General features: G+C 67.2%; 1 protein-coding gene across 1 annotated transcript in view; it reads right to left on the bottom strand.

Annotated features, from left to right (window-relative positions):
- Window positions 1–391: 391 nt before the first annotated feature.
- The window catches only part of RPTOR (regulatory associated protein of MTOR complex 1), a gene marked incomplete at its 5' end in the record, with an annotated part of 33,660 nt that continues 15,387 nt past the window's right edge, over window positions 392–18,664 (bottom strand). Inside the window, 20 exons of the mRNA XM_023748843.1 lie at window positions 392–726; window positions 1,162–1,289; window positions 2,413–2,519; window positions 5,062–5,109; window positions 6,919–7,023; window positions 7,810–7,934; window positions 8,119–8,233; window positions 8,401–8,506; window positions 11,375–11,482; window positions 11,986–12,169; window positions 12,620–12,723; window positions 13,276–13,394; window positions 13,573–13,731; window positions 14,019–14,159; window positions 14,887–15,004; window positions 15,282–15,422; window positions 15,660–15,851; window positions 16,009–16,074; window positions 17,303–17,377; window positions 17,708–17,818. Of these exons, the coding sequence (XP_023604611.1) occupies window positions 636–726; window positions 1,162–1,289; window positions 2,413–2,519; window positions 5,062–5,109; window positions 6,919–7,023; window positions 7,810–7,934; window positions 8,119–8,233; window positions 8,401–8,506; window positions 11,375–11,482; window positions 11,986–12,169; window positions 12,620–12,723; window positions 13,276–13,394; window positions 13,573–13,731; window positions 14,019–14,159; window positions 14,887–15,004; window positions 15,282–15,422; window positions 15,660–15,851; window positions 16,009–16,074; window positions 17,303–17,377; window positions 17,708–17,818 (2,343 nt within the window). The remainder of the gene's footprint in view (window positions 727–1,161; window positions 1,290–2,412; window positions 2,520–5,061; window positions 5,110–6,918; window positions 7,024–7,809; window positions 7,935–8,118; window positions 8,234–8,400; window positions 8,507–11,374; window positions 11,483–11,985; window positions 12,170–12,619; window positions 12,724–13,275; window positions 13,395–13,572; window positions 13,732–14,018; window positions 14,160–14,886; window positions 15,005–15,281; window positions 15,423–15,659; window positions 15,852–16,008; window positions 16,075–17,302; window positions 17,378–17,707; window positions 17,819–18,664) is intronic.

The raw sequence follows: 18,664 nt of genomic DNA, 5'->3' as shown, positions 1-18,664 counted from the left end.
ACTAAAGAGGGATCGTGAGGGGGGGGTGGTGTCCACCCCACTACCGGGAGGGCCCATGGGGGTGCCTTCGAGCTTAAAAAGACTGTTAAGTCCCTTCAGGCCCTCAGCTGCCAGGCACTCGGGAACAGCGGGGTCCCACGGGGAAGAGTTGGGGAGCGACCCTTTGTTGCTTTCCCTGTCCCCGGAAAGGAAATCCACTGCGGGGCCCCGGGCGGGGGGGGGGGGGGGGGAGTGAGGCGCGCTCTCCTGCCCGGCCCGGCCCCGTGGGTGTCATTCCAAGAGCCACGCTCTGTGTTTACTATCACAAGGCAGACAGCGACCGTGACAGTAAATGACATCTGTTGTCCCTTTAACGGCAAGTGAACGTTCGCTGCTCTCAGCACAAGAAGGGACCCGGCGTCCGAAACTGAGCTATGGGGGGACGACTGTGGCTCAGGCAGGGACCCCCCAGCCAGGCGCCAGTGGAGGCCCTGTGCCCACTGAGGGGCGAGCCTCCCACCTGCTCCCTGCACCCCCGGCAGGCTCTCGCCGCTCCAGTGGGAGGACCGAGCCAGCCCTGCCCGTGCGGGGCCCACGGTGGCTAGTGGACACCAGGACGTTTCCCAGCGGGAAACGCTCTAGCAGTTGCCCAGCCGTTACCTGACGCTCACGATGTGGCCCTCGGGGCGCTTCTGCAGGCAGGCCTTCACCACCCAGGCCGTGTGCTCCCGGAACGTCATGACGCGGCTGCGGGCAGAGCAGGGGACACAGGTCAGAGCCCCAGGCAGGCAGGCGGGGGACGCAGGACCAGGGTGCAATGTGCGCTGTCACCTAGCAGCCCCGGCCTTGGGCCGGTGGCGGACAGCGGACACCAGCTCCTCAGCACCCATACAGGTGCCCTCACCGGCCCATTGCCTGCCCCACCAGGGCCCATGCACATGGTCCCAACGCCACAGCTGCTCACGTGCGACACAGAGGGGTGGGCAGCAGCCTCCCCGGGGAACTGAGCTCGGAGGCAGCACCTGGACCCGGCCCCACCGCCGTGGCCCGTCCACGCTCACAGGGTGTGAGGCCTCTGCGGGGCCCTGGGCCCTGGGCTCACTTTGTCTGGGCCCCGCAGCCTGGCAGAGATGTGACCACGGGCGCCAGGGGCACCGGGTGGGTCGGGCGCAGCCGCATTACCATTCGCTGAGGGCCATCCTCCGGTCGTAGACGCGGACGGAGCCGTCCCCGAGGCCGGCCACGATGAGGGACCGCTGGGAGTCGCAGGACAGGCTGGTCACACAGCTGTCAGCGCCCGTGGGGATGTCCTAGGGCCGAGCACAGAGACCGGTGAGCCCCGCAGCCGCTGGGAGTGCCTGCCGCCAGGCCAGGGACTGCGCCTGCTCCACCAGGAAGCGACGGAGCCCGTGGAGCCCAGGGGACCTGCAGGGCCGCTGGGAAGTGAGTCAGGCCACTGGGGCCCAATGACAGGCCGCACCAGGGCCCAGCCGGGAGCCACGCCGAGACCTGATCCCTGGGCCGCAGCCGGCAAAGAGGCTGGTAACTGAGCCAATTAAACTTCCCGACGCCCCCCTTTCCTGGAAAGAGGGACAAGCCCTCGGGCAGTCGGAGCATTAACTCCGCGAACGCCTGCTGTCCGGGAGGGCCGCCTGCTGTCTGTCAGGGAGGGCCGCCTGCTGTCTGTCAGGGAGGGCCGCCTGCTGTCAGGGAGGGCCGCCTGCTGTCTGTCAGGGAGGGCCGCCTGCTGTCTGTCAGGGAGGGCCGCCTGCTGTCCGGGAGGGCCGCCTGCTGTCCGGGAGGGCCGCCTGCTGTCAGGGAGGGCCGCCTGCTGTCCGGGAGGGCCGCCTGCTGTCCGGGAGGGCCGCCTGCTGTCCCGGAGGGCCGCCTGCTGTCAGGGAGGGCCGCCTGCTGTCCGGGAGGGCCGCCTGCTGTCAGGGAGGGCCGCCTGCTGTCAGGGAGGGCCGCCTGCTGTCCGGGAGGGCCTAGGCCCCAGGGGAGCTCCCAGCCCACACAGCACCCGCCCTCGTCCTGTCCTGGCCTGGCCGCTGTAAGTGCAGGAGGAGCAGAGAGAAAGCGTGGCGCAGGGGGGGGCAGAGCCTCCAGCCCGGGGTCTGGGCCGGCACCTGCCCGGAGGGCCAGGCAATCCCCTGCACTCCGGTCTCTTGGTTAAAAGGGAAAGTAAAAGGGACTTGAGGGAGCACACAGCCCAGTCGTTAGTCCCTGGCTGGGCCGTGATCAGCATCTGGGATGAGCAGGGTCGGCGGCTGTCACGCTGGGCAGGACGCCGCCATGTGACCCGATCCAGATGCCAGCGGGTCTGAAGGCTCCCAGTGTCCAGGCCCCCTGGCCCCTCCCCCCACCGGTCACTGACATGTCACAGCTGCTCAGTGCCCTCGTGGGCGGGAGGAGGCGGGGACCCTGAGCGGTTACCTGCACTTTCATCTCGCGGTCCGTGTCCCAGATCCGCACGATCCGCACATCCCCCGAGCTCATGAGGAGGCCGGTCTCCTGCTCCCAGTCCACCACCATCCCAGCACCTGGGGACAGACGGGCACAGCCTCACCTGGGGGCTCTGGGCAGACGCCATCCCCGGCACCCAGGACCCAGACCCACGCAAGCTGGAGCCGGGGCTCCCGGTGCACCCGTCCTGGGCGGGGCAACAGACCCCTGCGGCCCAGGCACTGCCAGAGGGACAGGCCCTCCCCGGACTCTGTCCAGGATCCCTGGGCACGGCCGCTGGGAGCTCGGGGCCTGCGGTGCCTGCCGTGAGCGGGAGCCGGCAGTGCTTCCCGAGGCTGGCCGGGCACCGGGCCGGGAGCCGCCTGCCCCACACGGGACGGGACAGCGGACGAGCGGGAGGACTCTATTGAGGATAAGACTTCATGTGTTGTCGTTAACCCTCACCCAGGGGATTTTTCCCACTGATTTTGAGAGAGAGAGAGAGAGAGAGAGAGAGAGAGAGAGAGAAACATCGACTCGAGAGACACTTTGACCAGTTGTCTCTGGCAGTGCCCTGAGCGGGCCAGGATCGAACCTGCAACCGAGGTGTGTGCCCTTGACCGGGATCGACCCCTCGAACCCCCGGCCCCGGGCTGACACTCTAACCACCTGGCCACACTGGGGGCAGAATAAGATTTACTTTTAAATGTTTAGTTGCAAATTTTTTAATCACAGAGAAGAACACGGTAGAAACCCTGGTAGCCACCGCCCCAATCTCACAGTTGCTAACATTTTGCTACTTTTGCTTTTTTTTTGAGAAGTTTTCGATGCCGGGGAGCCTCCCTTGGCTGCTCCGCCCTGGGACGAGCCTCCCCCAGGCGGGCACCACCCTGGGGTCCCCTCCCAGGGGTCACCTGAGACCCCTCTGCCTGCGGAAGCCTCTCACATGTACAAGCCGCCAAGGGAGGCCCTGCCGCTCCTCCTCCCGGGCTGCAGTGCCCGCCGCCGAGACCCGCCAGTCCTGCGTCCTGCCTTCCAGACGCGGTGGGCGGAGAGCGTCCCCGGACGGGACCCTGTCCTTCCTCTGAGCGGCCCCCGCGGCCCCGCTTTCCTCTGGGGCAGCAGCAGAGACCCCGCCACCTTGTCCCCCCTCCCCTCACTCAGAGGTTTCACTGTAAGAGCTTCTCACAGCCCTACATGGTGAGTCCCAGGGTCCGCAGGTGCTTCTGGTTCTCTCTTCCGGGACACCCGGGCCCCACGCGGACCCTGCCAGCCCCACGCGGACCCCACCAGCCCCACGCGGACCCTGCCAGCCCCATGCAGACCCCGTCAGCCCCACGCGAACCCTGCCAGCCCCACGTGGACCCCGCCAGCCCCACTCGAACCCCGCCAGCCCCACGCGGACCCCGCCAGCCCCACGCTGTGCTGCCTGCCCGTGGAGAATGAGCCACTAAACAGATGAGGACAAACAGTCGCTGGGCGGCTGGTCGGGCTCTGGCCCCGGACAGGAATGACGTGTCACCCAGGCCGGGGGCTCCGTTGGTTGGAGCATCGCCTGTGCACCAAGAGGTGGCCGCCCGATCCCTGGCCGATCCCTGGCTGGGGCACATGTGGGGGCAACCAGGCTGTTACTCTAAGAACCAATACAGACGCACCTAGAAAAAGACTGACACTGGTGCCTACGTAAGGCTCCGCCTCTTTGTGAGTCACCCACGTGGTGAAAGTCAGAAAGAAACGGAGCCTGTTGTGTGAAACGTACACAAAGCCCTCGCTGGGCGCTGGGCTGGGACAGGGCGCACCGCACAAGCGCGACGAAGCTGCAAGTCGCAGACGCCACTAGAGTCCCAGCGGGACCTGCCGACCAGCCTCCTGTGTGGTGGCGCTGTCCCCGCCCCGGCGCCTCAGCACCCTCCCCGTCTCCCTGGGACACCATTGGATGGGGCTTCCGCCCACCGAGCCAGGCTCCCCAGGCTGTTCTCGCCCTCAGCCCTCAGCCCTCAGCCCTCAGCCCCGCTGCTGCCTGCGCTCAGGCGCTCGTCAAGCCGTGCGGGTTTCTCCTTTGGGAACAGATGCTGCCAGAGGCCCTGCATGAACGTCTCGGGGAAAAGGTTCTGTTTCGACGGTTTTGGTGGGAAACAACTTCGCCCTGGAGCATCTGCTCTGGGACCAGCGCGTGCGCCCTGGGCCTGGGCCTGGGGGGCGGCCGAGACCCTCGCCAGCAGATGGAGACCTGCTGCTCCCATTCCTGGGCCATGGGCGTGGCTTGGAGAGGACGGAGAATGCGGACCCTCCATGAACGCAGGGTGAGCCCACGAGGGGGCACCGCAGAGGGGGTGAGATTTGGAGCCGCTGGGCTGGAGCCCCACCTGCGGAGGGAGGAGGCCCCGGAGGGCGGCCCTAGGGAGGCTCCCTCCGCGGCTGGGATTCGGCTCAGGGCTCCCCGCTCCCTGACGCGCCCAGGGAAGCGGGTGCTCTCCGGCTAACGTCCTTGTATTGGGCGGATCGGTGTGGATGGAACGAGGGAGAAGCCAGCCCTGACCCTCTGCCGCCCCGAAGGGCACCGCGGGCGTGGGGACAGGCGCCAGCAGGAGAGGGCAGCGCCCACCGGCCCTGGGCGGCCGCGGGGCAGAGGGCACTCACCTCCCTGCTTACTGTGGTCAAGATAGATGGAGACCTTTCGGGCCAGACCTGCGAGGAGACAGGGACGTGGTCTGATGGAAGGCGAGCGGCCAGGCGCACTGACCCAACCAGACTGACCGACGGCTCAGAACACCAGGCAGCAGGGGAGGGGAGGGGAGGGACAGGCGGAGCGGCCGGCCTCGCCGCACCTGCTGACCGGGCCAGCGTCCACCTGACAAACGCCCCACTCGGTCAGCAGGGCTTTGCCTCCAAACGGCCTGTGCCTGGACGGGAGGTGGGAGGTGCTGTGGCCACTGAGAGATGGGACCTAACATGGCACCGCACGTCCCTGTGCTCGGGACTGGGAAGCGCCGACGTGCAGGTGGGTGGCCGGGGGAGGCGTCCAGAGGTGGGAGACGAGGGGCGTTTCCGGGAGGTCAGTGGGTGGCCGGGGGAGGCGTCCAGAGGTGGGAGACGAGGGGCGTTTCCGGGAGGTCAGTGGCCAGAAACATCGTTAGTGCGGCCGATGTGGCAGGAGCTGCCCGGCCGCTGCGCCCGGAGGCAGAGGGGGGCGCAGGCCCCCGGAGACGGCGCTGGGCAGTCCTCGGTACAAGGCGAGGCCGAGACAGGGCCCGTCCCCGTCAGCTCCCGCCAGGCCTGCAGGGGCCCAGGCGACAGGGAAACGGCTGTGTGGCGGGTGGGTGCACGGCTGGCAGTTTCTGAAAAGCATGGCTACGTTTTTCAACACACGCCCATGCTGCCGGCCTGGAGCTGTCCCTGCTGGCTGCCAGGTGCCCGCTCCGGAGTCGCCTTAAGGCTCTTGGACGGGGTGGGGGGAGGAGACAGGAGGGGGCAGGACAGGAGGGGGCAGAGTGTGGACGGTGGGGGTGGGGGTGGAGCAGAGAAGCCTCCGGCAGCAGCAGCACCGGGCAAGGGAGGGAGACAAGGGCCCCGGGAACCCAGACCCTGACAGCCTGACCCCAACCTGAACATCTCTGCGGGCACAGCGGCCGTGTGCTGAGGCCTCGGGACCCTTGCGATCCCTGACCTGCCTCCTAGAAGAGCAGCAGGCGGCCTGGCACCCACTGCGCATGCGGCCGGGCTCCCCCACCCGACAGGCAGCGTGCAGAGCTGTGCCTGTGGGGTTGCGGCCAGCGTACCCTCAGCACAGGGCGGGGCCAGCCCAGCACACCCTCAGCACAGGGCGGGGCCAGGCCAGCACACCCTCAGCACAGGGGGCCAGGCCAGTACAGGGGGCCAGCCCAGCGCACCCTCAGCACAGGGCGGGGCCAGCCCAGCACACCCTCAGCACAGGGGGCCAGCCCAGTACAGGGGGCCAGCCCAGCGCACCCTCAGCACAGGGCGGGGCCAGCCCAGCACACCCTCAGCACAGGGGGGCCAGGCCAGCACACCCTCAGCACAGGGGGCCAGGCCAGCGCACCCTCAGCACAGGGCGGGGCCAGGCCAGCACACCCTCAGCACAGGGCGGGGCCAGGCCAGCACACCCTCAGCACAGGGGGGCCAAGCCAGCACACCCTCAGCACAGGGGGGCCAGCCCAGCACAGGGCAGGTCAGGCGAGCGCACGGCCTCCAGCCCAGACACAAGCACACGCTGGCGACCACGGCACACCCGCCCCACAAGGGGGATTAATTTGGGTACAAAGAGAACAGAACGCAGTCCCCCAGCCCCGTCAGCTTTTCCCAGCGACACCCCCGCCAGCCAGGGATGAGGCTGAGGACAGGTGCACGCAGGCCAGGGACGCCCCAGGTCAGAGGTCAGCCCGACGGCCCCTGCACCGCCGCCTCTCCCAGGCAGACGCGCTTGTGGAGACGGGGAAGCGGCCGGCTAACGGTTCCAGGCTTGGCCTTGACACTGACCTCGGTTTGTCGGCAGCATGTCCGAGAGCCCCTGCCATGCCGTCACCATCTCTGGATTCTTTTCCAAATCAGCAAAATTCTTCCAGACTCTGATGGCGCCGTCATCTTGGGGAGAGGAGAGACGCGGTCAGCACGCAGGCCTGGCTCCCGGCACGAGGAGGAGCACGAAGATGCCCCGCGCCTCGCGGAGGCCTGGCGGGAGCAGCGCCGCCAGCAGGCTGTCCCCGTGGGCGCGCCCTCCCGAGGGGCCAGGGACCTTTGGAAGGAGCGATCCGTCAGTGGCCAGCCCTTCTGTCCCAGGGCTCGGAGCCCGGAGGACGCCCACCTCCTCCCTCACCCAGCCTCCGCGCTCCCCCACGACCTGGGCCCCCTGGGATGGAGGTGCTGGTAGACGGGCGGCGGCTTCTTAAGCCAGAAGCAGAGCCGTGTCTGAAGTGCTGCGAGAGGTGACGGTTCGCCAGGCGGCTCAGTGGGCAAACCAGGCTCCAGGGTGAGGCCGAAGTGCCGGCATTTAGACCAAACGGGAGAGTGGGACCCGCCGCCGGTGCGGGCTGACTGGAGGGACCGTGAGGTCGCCGCCAGGCAGAGGGCCCCTGGCGACCCGTCTCCCTCCACCTCGCCTCGCGGGGGCTGCGTGGACAGAGGCTCCGGGCCTTTCCTGGGCAGGGATGAGCGGGTCCCAGAGGCGGACACCCTCCCTGGGCCGACCGGCACTGGGCACGGCTCCCGCTGTCTGAGGGAGCCCTTTGCCTCAGAAGCCTCCCAACTCCCGGTGACAGCGGCCTTCGCTGTGACTGAGGACGGCCCCTCTGCCGGCGAACGGCCAGGGTCCAAGGAAGCTGCACCACGCGCCGTCTCCCGGCCCCCGGCCGCCCGCGTGCACACGCTCACCTGTGGCCGTGAGCAGCAGCGAGCAGTCCTGGCCGTTGAGGTACTCCATGGCGGTGACCCGCGTGTACCGGGGGTTCCCGTTGTGGAAGTAGTCCAGCTTCTCCCCTTTCTCCCAGTCCCAGAAGCTCCAGGGAGCAAGAGAGGACAGCGATGAAACCGGGGACGCCGCCTCCAGGACGGCCGTCATGGCCACACTGCGTCCCCCCCACTGGTGCCGTGTGCACACCCCCCCCCCCCCACAGCTCGCACTGGTGCCGTGTGCACACACGCCCCCCACAGCTCGCACTGGTGCCGTGTGCACACACTCACCAGATGCTGTCCTTGTCCGCGACAGCCACGCAGGGCGTGAAGGGGTGGAACTTGACCACGGAGGGGACGCCGGGGTTCCTGTTCAGGAAGATCTGGTCGTCTAGCCGCGTGATGCCTGCGCAAGGGACGCACAGCGGCCTCAGCCACAGCCAGACGCGGGCCTGCACCCGGGCCTGGGCGGGCCGCTCCCCCTCTGAAACGTCACATGCAGGAGCCGCACTCGTGGGGGCAGGAACCCAGGCTGTGTGGGCTTGGGCCGGGCCCCCAGGGTCCCTGCCTCACCCCTCTGGATGAGCTGCTGCGCCTGCCTCCGCACACGGCTGTTGCGCAGAAACCGCCACTCCCGCTCCTTGCGGATCTGACTCTCCAGGTCGTGCTCCTCCGGGATCTGCAAACGCAACACCCGCCGTTAGACACTGATCGGCCAGAACCAGGCCCGTTCCCCGCACGCCGCACAGAGGCTGGTCCGGCCTCTGCAGCCCTCAGGCCCGGCCCAGGTTCCTTCTCTGGTTAGAGGCCATGGAGGGGCGTGGCCGGAGCAGGGCCCCGGGCACCCTCGGAGGCAGCCGGGCCCTGGGGCGCTGGTCCTTCTGGGAGCACCGGCCGTGGCGGAGTCAGGAGGGCCGAGCGCAGACCCGGAGTCCAAGCCCAGCGCGGAGGGCCTGCAGCCAGCCCAAACTCCTTCACCGCCGCGTCTCTAGCCAGTGGCTCCCGCGGCTCCCGCGGCCTTTTCTTAGGAAGGCTCCTGCTTCTTGTATCCTATTCTCCTACTGGAGGCCCAGGGCACGGATTCGCGCACGGGTGGGGACACGGGAGGCTGGCCACTGGCCCATCCCCTCCTGGTGGAGGGCATTTGCATATTAGCCTTTTATTATGTAGGATTCATGGAACCGGCGCCTCCCCAGGGCCACCAAGGTTCCCTTCCCGACGTTTCGTGGTCCCCACTCAGGGCTGACTCGCTCTGGCCGTTCCTGCAGGTGTGAGGGGCTGCGGCCCACTGTCCCCTCCCCCCCGAACCCAGTGTCTTAGTTGAGAATGGACAGCCCACTGCTCCAGACCAATCCCGGCCCCGGGTCCCACTGGCCTGCCACCACGCCACGTGTCCCGACCGCCTGGGCTGCGCGGTGAGCCTCGCCACGAGACCGTGCGTCCCAGCCACGACCACGTCCCCCGTCCGGGCTATTCCAGTCTCTGCTTTCCTCGTGCATCGGGGACGAGGCTGCCGGTTCTTAAAAGCCTGTTGGGACTCCGATGGAGACCGTATTGACTTGTAACATCAATTTAGGGAAGACATTGCTGAGTCTTTCAACCACGAACAGGCTCTCCATTGATTCAGGGCTGATCTCCCGGTGCCGTACTTCTCGGCATGTGGCTCTGGCACGCGATGTTCTTTGGGTTTGTATCTAAATATTCCGTGTTTCTCTGGGTGCCACGGGAACGTGTGATTTCACACAGAAGCACGAGTCTGTGTCCGACGCTGCGCCCGGCACCCTGGAATCACTTCCTCCAGCAGCACGCACCGAGGACCTGGGTTTCCGCGCACACGACTGCCATCTGCACACAGGTCTGCCCCTCCCCCCCGCCCCACGCGGCTTCCCGCCTGGCCGCCTGCCACTGCTTCTCGAGGAAACCACTGTCTTCCACCAACGCAGACAACGCGGACAGGCCCCCAGGTGCCTGCGAGGGAAGCCCTGCCTACCCCAGCCTGGTTACTAGGAACGGACTCGGAGTCCTGCCCACCCTCACTCTGCAGCTACGGAGGCGCCCCTGGCTTCCCCTGCTCTATTGGTACAGCCCTCACAGGAGCATGTAAAACGCAGGGCCCACCCTGCCTTCCTGGGACAGAGACCCTGGTCACCGGCATGTGAACGTGTTCTATTTGCTGCGGTTGCTTTGCTAATTAGGTGAGGACTTGGGGCCCATGTTACGAGGGACACTGGCTTGTAGCTATTTACTCTCGCAACGCCTTTGACAGGTGTGGGACCAGTGGGAGGCTCCAGTGTGGGACAGGGCGCGAGGTTGGCACTGCCCAGGGACTGAGCACAAATCCTGTGTCCTTCGTAATCAGAACCAAGGTCAATGCGTCTTCTTTAAAGCACACGACAGACCGTGCCTAATGTTCTTTCTGAAGCAGGTGTGAGCTCTGGGAGGCGTGTGGGGAGGGGGTGTGAGCTCTGGGAGGCGTGCGGGGAGAGGGGTGGTCTCCTCCATCGAAGGGGGGCCCTGTCTGGGAAGCTCCTCTGGGCCACTCGGACCTGGGAGAAGTCCCTGCGACGTGAACAAACTCCAGCAAACGCAGTCGCTCCCGCCATGTGCCTGGGACCGGCCTTGCTAACCAGTGTCACGTGACGACAGCTCTGCTGTGAGCACGCAGGTCCTGAGACCGAGGAATCTGGGGGGGGTCTTCATTTCTGAGGTGCGATCCCAGCCTTGAGCTATTTCTAGTTCCCACGGGACACAGGCTAATAGAAAAGTTCCCACTGCATTTCATCAGACACGTGCCATTAGACAGCTAGTTAAATCAACGCAAGCACCGCACACCTGTGCATACCACCTGGAAAAAGTAGGAAAATGAAAAAATAAAACAAAACAACAGCCCTAGCCGGTTTGGCTCAGTGGATAGAGCGTCAGCCTGCGGACTGAAAGGTCCCAGGTTCGATTCCGGTCAAGGGCACAGGCCCGGGTTGTGGGCTCGATCCCCAGTGGGGGACCTGCAGGAGGCAGCCGATCCATGATTCTCTCTCATCATGGATGTTTCTATCTCTCTCTCCCTTTTCCTTCCTCTCCGAAATCAATAAAAATATATTTTAAAAAATCTTTAAAAAAAGCAAAACAACAAAACGAGATAAAGCACGCTTTTAGCAAAGATCTCCAATGAACGTAACAGGAAATCGCGAGTCCTGAGGCCTCCTAGGTCAGCTGCACCCGGAACTGCAGATGCAGCGTCTTTCACGCCAACGCTGCGCGCCACCTGAAGCCGGGCACCGGGGCTGTTCCCACGGGCGTGGCAGCCACGGGACAATCCGTGTGCACGCGACAGCGACACCCCGATGCCCGGAGGGCCCAGTGCTGAGAGGGCACTTCCTGCCGGACCTCATGCCCACGCTCGGGGGTCGCACGGCGCATCGGGCCAGGCCCTGGCTGCTGGCCCACCCCCGCCCGCAGGAACCAGGCCCGCTCGGCACAGTCAGGACGCTCAGGCGGGCGGCTTCCTGCCCCGTCTGAGACAGGGCCGGCCACGCCCCAGGCCGCGCACCTTCATGACGGGCTGCGCAAAGTACCGGGCGCTCCAGTCGCAGAAGCCCGTCTGCATCGCGGCCGAGATGAAGCTCTTGTGTCCGGTGTCGTCTGGGTCGTCGGCGGACTTCCAGGCGCAGAGGGGGTGGGGGGGGAGAGAGACAAGTGAGCCCGTGCCCTCGGCCTCTCTGTGTCTCGGAGCCGCTCAGACCAGACAAAGGCAGGTCTGGCTGCTGCGTCCCGTAAGCCTGGGGCTGAGTGAGGGGACGGGGCTGGGTGAGGGGATGGGGCTGGGTGAGGGGATGGGGATGAGGGGCTGAGTGAGGGGACGGGGCTGGGTGGGAGAGGGGCTGGAGGAGCCAGCGTTAGGGAGGCCACCTGGGTCTGTGCTCCAGGAACCCTGTTGCCTGGGGCTGGGGGGGTGGCCTGGGCTGTCCCTGTCCTGAGTGGCTGGATAGGCCCCTGGGAGCCTGGTCACCGATCCCCACAGGCCTCGGCCACATGGTGCGGGGCTGTGCTCAGACCGGGCCCCTGCGTCCCCGAGGCGTGAACCGAGCAGGAGTCTGAGGCCAGGCCTGGGCACCCGTGCACGGCTGTGAGTCAGCCACGTGCCACAGCGCAGGCACGCACCTGGTCGGGGCCCTTGTCGAACATCTTCCGTGTGCGGGGGAACTGGTGGGAGTGGGGCGTGTACTGCGCCCCCGTGGGCCCGGCGGCGCCCAGCCGGCCCGATGGCAGCTCGCGGCTGCCTGGCTGCTTGGTCACATCGTTGGTGGGGCTGGAGCTGCTGGCGCTGGACGTTGGCGGGGAGCCCCTGCCGTCGGGGAGAAGAAACCCGGCGTCACCTAGAGCCGCCATGGACGCCAAACACCCGCCGCTTCTGCCGGGCCCCCCTCTCCTCCCCGCCCACCAGCGACTCCATCAGCTGCTGATGCTGAGCAGTGAGCCCAGCAGGTCCTGGGGACCCACAGGAGCCAGTGGGAGGCAGGCCGGCGCTCCTCCCTCAGTGAGCGCGGCCCGCGGCAGCCACGATGGGACGATGGGATGCAGAAGCTGCTCCACAGCCTCGGAGCGAGGGGCGGAGGCCAGGCCCGGGCCAGGCTGCGGTCTGTGCCTCGAAGGCGGAAGGATCGCAGGAAGGGCCAGATGGGAGCCGCGCAGGCGTGAGGGGCACAGGGAGGGAGGCGAGGACACGAGGCAGCAGTGGGCGAGCCAGCGTCCTGGGACCGGAGCGCAGCCCTGAGGACGCCGCGCCGGTACTCACCCCGCGTGCTGCATGTGGACGCCCTTGTTGGTGGGGCTGGCGGGCGCCGACTGGGTGAGGGAGGACGCACTGAGGATGCGCTGCGGCCGGGCGTTCATGGTGGCCTGGAAGAGCCAGGGGCCAGGGACGCACGGTCAGCGGGGGACGAGCTGAGGCCACAGGCTGGGCCTTCCGAGCGGCTTCAGCAGGAAGGGCCTTTTTGGCGAGGAGACGCCGCACCAGTGGGAGCGCCCTCCTCCCTGGGCAGCGGGGCCCAGGGCTGGCCTCCTTCCACGGGGCAGCAGGGCCGAGGGGGAGGAAGCTCCGCGAGCTGGGGGCCGAGGGCCTGGCACTGTGCCAGCGAGAGGGGCTGTGCCCTCCTGGTCCTGGCACTCGGGAGAGTGAGCCGAAGAAATAAAAGATGAAGGTGCCAACCAACCGGGAAGTGGAGAGTGAAACTAGAAGGTGGCTCCTCAGGTTCCGCTCCAGCCGGGCGGGGGGTGAGCAGGTCAGGCACAAGGGCGACCACACGGGGCACCGGACGGAGCGGGCGGGGACGGTGCGATTCGGTGGGCAGTGGGGGAAACGCCTGGCGCCCGACGGAAGCTCACGGGGGTGTGTCGGGGACGGAGACGTGTCTGAGCCAGGACAGGCCTGGGGCGCGGCCACACACGCACCTTGTAGGCGATGCTGTTGAGCACCTTCATGGCCAGGTCCGACACGTCGGGGTAGGGGTCGGCCGCCAGATGCAGCAGCACACGCCATATCTGCGTGTAGACGCTGTTGAAGGAGACGCCTGCGGGAGGGGAGACGGGTCAGGAGCAGGGGGCTGTCTCCGGGCTATGACGGAGCAACGGAAGGTCCCCCCAGCCTCCCTCGCGGGGACGCGGCTCGTGCCATCCGCTCCAAGCTGGGCGACGGCGCTGTCTCACGTCCCGGCGGGCGGCCAGGGCCCTGTGGCTGCGGGGCCTCACCTATGAGGGAGTTGAGGGCCGAGTAGGAGCTGACCCTGCGCATCTTGTCGATGGTCTCGAAAGACAAGATGTACTCCTCGTTCTCAGGGCTGCCCAGCGTGCTGCTGGCGCTGCTGCTGGCGCTCAGGTTCCCGGGGGAGAAGGCCACGGCGCCACCCGCTGCCGGCACACGGAGGGCATCAGTCCCGGCGCCCAGACCCCCTTTCGGTCCCACCCTTAGCGGCATGATTGACACCCGTGGGGCCGCTGCCCTCCCAAGGAGACCTGGCTGCGGGGGACCCAGGCGTGGGAGGGGGCTCAGAGCCACGTGCCCACAATGCCTTTGGGGGCCACGGCTCGGTGCAGGCCACACGTCTGTGGCAGAGAAGGGGCGGCACTGATTCCTCGGCGCCCTCCCCGCCCCTCCCCCCCCCGCCCACCGCCCGTGCCCAGGACCCGCCTCTCACATTCCTCCGTGAGGCTCAGGTTCTGCAAGGACTTGTTCAGGCTCCGGGCGGTGGTGACGGCGCGGATGTTGCCGTAGGAGCTCACCGAGCGTAGCCGGGGGGCGCAGGGGCTGTCGCGCACAGGGGTCAGGCTCCCGCTCTCTGGGGGGAGGGGAGACCGCGTTCACCGCAGGCGTTGGGGGTGCCGTGTGAACGCCACCCCGAGCCCATGCGTGCAGTGAGGGTCTGACACAGGCAGCCAGTCAGCTGCCCAAAGTCACGCGCATGGTGGGGCGGGGAGGAGTAGGTGACCCACGCGTGTGGTTTCGTGAGCAGGCCCCGTGGCCGCACCAGGTGCCCTGCGAGTTGGGCTGGCAGGCCCCCCGGCTGCCCTCTGGTGGCGCACGGCTGTTCACATGGGGCACGTCACCCCTCGGTCCCCTCCCTGACCCACTGACAGAGGCAATGCCTTCACATCGCTATGATCACGAACCCTCTTCCTGGCAGGGATGGCGGAGCTCCGGGGGAGGGGCGGCCGGGACAACGAGACAAACTCGGTAAAAGGCAGATGTTAGGCGCTACCTGACATGCCTCAGAGCCGGGACCCAACACCACGATGCTGAGGGGCACGTGCGCTGAGCCCCCAGCCCCCATCACTCCCAGGAATCTCATTCCAAAAGGGTAAGGGAGGACGCGGCAGGGGTCAGAGCAGCCCTTCCCGCCCTCTCTGTCCTGCTCGGCGAGTGGCAAGGAAACCAGGCCACTCAGAGCTGGCGTCCGGGTGGCGAGGACGTGGTACCTCCGCCGCTTCTGGCGGAACTGAGGGCCGCTCACGGTTCTGACGAAGGGCCCGCCCGCAGAGGCCGTGGCTGCGCTGCGGGGGCCGTACCTGTGGTGGCGGGCGAGGGCAGCGGGTAGTTCTTCTCCTCCTCCATGAACTGCAGGGCCACGGAGCAGAAGTTGCTCTCGTACTGAACCACCAGGTGCGTCAGCGCCACCACCAGCTCCTGGGAGGGAGGCAGGGTCACAGCCCGCGAGCAGCAGCGACCCCTGACCCCGACCACCGGCTGGAGGCGCGTCGCCGTGGAGAAGAGGGCGAAGACAGAGCCCTGCGGTCGGGCCGGCGGTGGGACGCTGGCCTCCGGGGCCCTGGGCGGGGCCGGCCTGGTAAAGGCCTTAACGGAGCAGGCACACGCGCGTCTGGGGCAGCGCGTTCTGGAGGGTCAGACGCGGGAGCTGAGCGCTCCGGCTGTGGACAGGGTCACGGCTGGGGCGGGCACGCACCTTCCGCACCACGGGGCTCCCGTCGCTGATGAGCTGGGCCAGCATCATGGCCACGTTGTGGTCGATGGTGGTGGAGTGGTCAGTCCTCTCGGCAGAGTTGCCCACAAAGGTGCCGAGGGCGAAGACGGCCGCGCAGCGCACCTGCGGAGGCACCGGTCACAGCCCGCCCGCCCTGCTGGGGAGGGGGGGCCTCGTGGCCCGGCTTGAGGGGCTGTGCCGGTGAGGGAGACGGGGTTCAGGGGACGGGCCGTGGGGGCGCAGCTTCCGGACGCCAGGTGCACCCTGGTGGGAGCAGCCCCATCGGAGGTGCTGTCCCAGTGGCGCCCCTTCACCCACACGCCCGGCAGGACCTCCAGCGCCGCGGCCCCGGGGTCTCACCTCGGGAATGGGGTCGGAGAGGAGGCTGCAGAGCTTCTCGTGGGCGCTGTCCCGCACCCCACACCACCGGGCCGCGTCGAAGTTCTGCCAGATGCGCCCCAAGCAGATGGCCACCCACTGGCGCAGCAGGGGGTGGGGGTCGTTGAGCTGCTCCAGGCAGATGGCGATCAGGTTCCCCTGCAGGCAGGCCTCCTGCGCGGCAGAGGACAGCGTGGGCCACCCGCCCAGGGCGCCCGAGGGCTGCGGCATGTCCCTCCTTCTAAGTCCCACCCGTTCCAATGGCCCCTGCGGTGGCTGGTGGAAGGCGGGGCCCCCCTGCACCCCTCACCGTGGTGCCCGGGACACCCACCTGGCCCGTGTTGTAGTTGTTGACGATCACGGCGAGGATGAAGGCCGTCATGGTCCTGTGCTCGGCCTGGAAGAAGAGGCCACCCTAGCCGCGCACCTTCCGGGAGCTCACGGCCCGCGCCCCGCAACGACGCCACCCAGACCACGAGCGAGCGGCGGTCCTGTCCCTGAGCTGCAGCACCGAACAGCCCTCCGGAGGGTCAGCCGGCCTCAGGCCCGCAGAGCGCAGCTGCTCCCTGCGGTGCAGCTCCAGGACGGGCACAGCCGGGGGCTCCGCTCATCCGAGGCTCCGGCTGCCCCGCGTCAGGCACAGGGAGCTCCTTCCTCTCCCCGGGCGTCCGTTGGACAGATCAACTCGACACTCTGTCCCCGGCTGATTGGCTCCGCGGTTGAGCATTGACTTATGACCCAGGAGGTCACGGTGCGATTCCCGGTCAGGGCACAGGCCTGGGTTGGGGCTCGATCCCCAGTGGGGGGCATGCAGGAGGCAGCCGGTCCATGATTCTCTCATCATGGATGTTTCTCTCTCTCTTCCGTCCTCTCTGAAGTCAGTAAAAACATATTTAAAACAAAACTCTCCTGTCCTCCCTCGGTGCCGACACAGGAGGGGCCTGACCAGCTACGTGCGGCGGGGGCCCGAGGCGGCCACAGGCACCTGGCACTGCCCCTCCCCTATGACGCCGCCTCAATGCCCCTTAAAACACACGCCCACCTGCCTCTCACAGACCTGCCTTCAGTGCTGGGGCGGCTCACACGCCTTTATTAGGGAGACCGGCCATTGGGCTAAACTACGTCACCTCCTTCCCACAGCACAGCAGCGGGGGCTGCGTGTTCACAGGAGTCGTGACACACGCTGCTCACACGCTCCGAGCTTTAACGACTCCACGTAACAAAACCTACTTAGAATTTAAGCTTCGCTCCCTCCCTGATTCCCAGGGCACGTTGGTGCCTCCCTCGACAGGTGAGCTGTCACAGCGCAGGTGTGCGCGGTCGCTGAGTGAACTCAGCTCCCAGGCGTGAGGGAGAGCGGGTCCCACATGGCAGAGGCCCGCCCGGGACGCTGATTAACACAGGCCGAGCCCGCCCTCTCAGAGGAGCTGGGCAGCGGCGAAAGAACGCGCTGACGTCAAGGGGCTGGAGTACAGCGGAGGCTGCAGCATGAGCGAGGCCCACAGCTGGGCGGCCCACAGCTGGGTGGCGGGGGGCGGGGCACCTTCCCTTGAGCCTCCACGCGGTGCCCCGCAGCAGAACAGGCGAGAGGACCCACATCTCCCACCGCACAGCACGGGCCTCACCGGCATGTAGGGGTCGGCCAGCACCGAGAGGAAGTACTTGTGGCCACTGTCCTTCACCAGGTCGGCTTGGCAGGACTGCGGAGAGGACGGGGGGGGGGGGGGAGTGAGCGAGATGGCCAGAGGGTTCCCCGCGGCGTGGGGTGCGAGGTGTGCGCCCCAGCACACGCCGCACGTTCCGCCCCCACGCGCCTCCCAGTCCACTTCTCATGTGGGAAGGGCAGACGCTGCTTGCACACGCTTCCAGGGCGGCGGGGAGAGGGCCAGGGGGCCTGGCCGCAGGACCAGCTCCTTTGCAGGCCCCCCTTGCCCCTGCCACCCACCCCTGTCCTCCCGCAGTGGCCCTGCCCACTCTCAGTAGCCACGCCACCACGGCTCACGCCCACGGGGAGGACACGGACTACTCACACTGTCCACGGCGAGAATCTTGGCCCAGATGAAGACAAGCAGGGGCCGCAGCTCGCGCGCCGAGCTCTGCAGCAGCTTGAGCACGTAGGGGAAGATGCCCACGGACAGGGCCTGCGGGGAGAGTCCGTGTCAGCGGGGAGCAGGCGGCCGGGGCGGGGTGCCGCTGGGGCTGAGGCCGAGGCGTGGCTTCGGCAGACGGGCCGTGGGATGGGAGCGGCGGTGTCTCGCCCACAGCACGGGGCTCCTCGATGCCCTGGTCCGACTTCCTGTCTGGAAGCTGCCAGCTGGCCTGTCCCGGGGCCCCGTCCTCACCGGGGGCCTTGTCTGCTCTCGGCAACAGGACTAAAGGCCTGTGACCCTCAGGTGTGGACGGCGTCTGGCTCTCTACGACTCGTCCGCCAGCCCCACAGGCACACGGACACGGGGACAGGCCTTCAGACAAAGGCACCCGGGGAGCTGCAACTTCGGGGCTCCCGGGCCCTGTACCCGGCAGTGAAGCACCTTTGGGGGAGGGGATCCTTTCTGCGCTCAGCGGGGACGTCAGGCAGAAGATGGCATCTTAGTGAGAAGGACGAGGGGCAAAGCCCGCGGTGTCCATTCCATTGGTTTCGTGCTGACTTATCTCAAATGTGTTGGGACTCCAGTCAGGGCCCCCCCCGGACAGGTGCTCCCCCTGGGACAGAGGCCCCCCCGGACAGGTGCCCCTCCTGGGACAGGGGCCCCCCCGGACAGGTGCCCCCCCTGGGACAGGGGCCCCCCGACAGGGCCTCTCTGGTCTTGAGCCACCTTGGACTTTAGTTCCACCTGGCTCAGAATACTTATGTTTGAGGGGATCTCCATCCTCGGAATTTTGTTAAAAACGTCAGTTTTCAGAAATTTTATTTTTAAAAATATCATATGCCTTTGGAAATTGTGGCTTTTTCTGATTGATAAAGAAAATTTATTTCTTCTTTGGTT

Source organism: Myotis lucifugus, unplaced genomic scaffold (genome assembly GCF_000147115.1).
Source record: "Myotis lucifugus unplaced genomic scaffold, Myoluc2.0 scaffold_1911, whole genome shotgun sequence".
Taxonomy (NCBI): Eukaryota; Metazoa; Chordata; class Mammalia; order Chiroptera; family Vespertilionidae; genus Myotis; species Myotis lucifugus.
The sequence above is the reverse complement of the archived record's forward strand: the minus strand, read 5'-3'. Positions and strand labels throughout refer to the sequence as shown.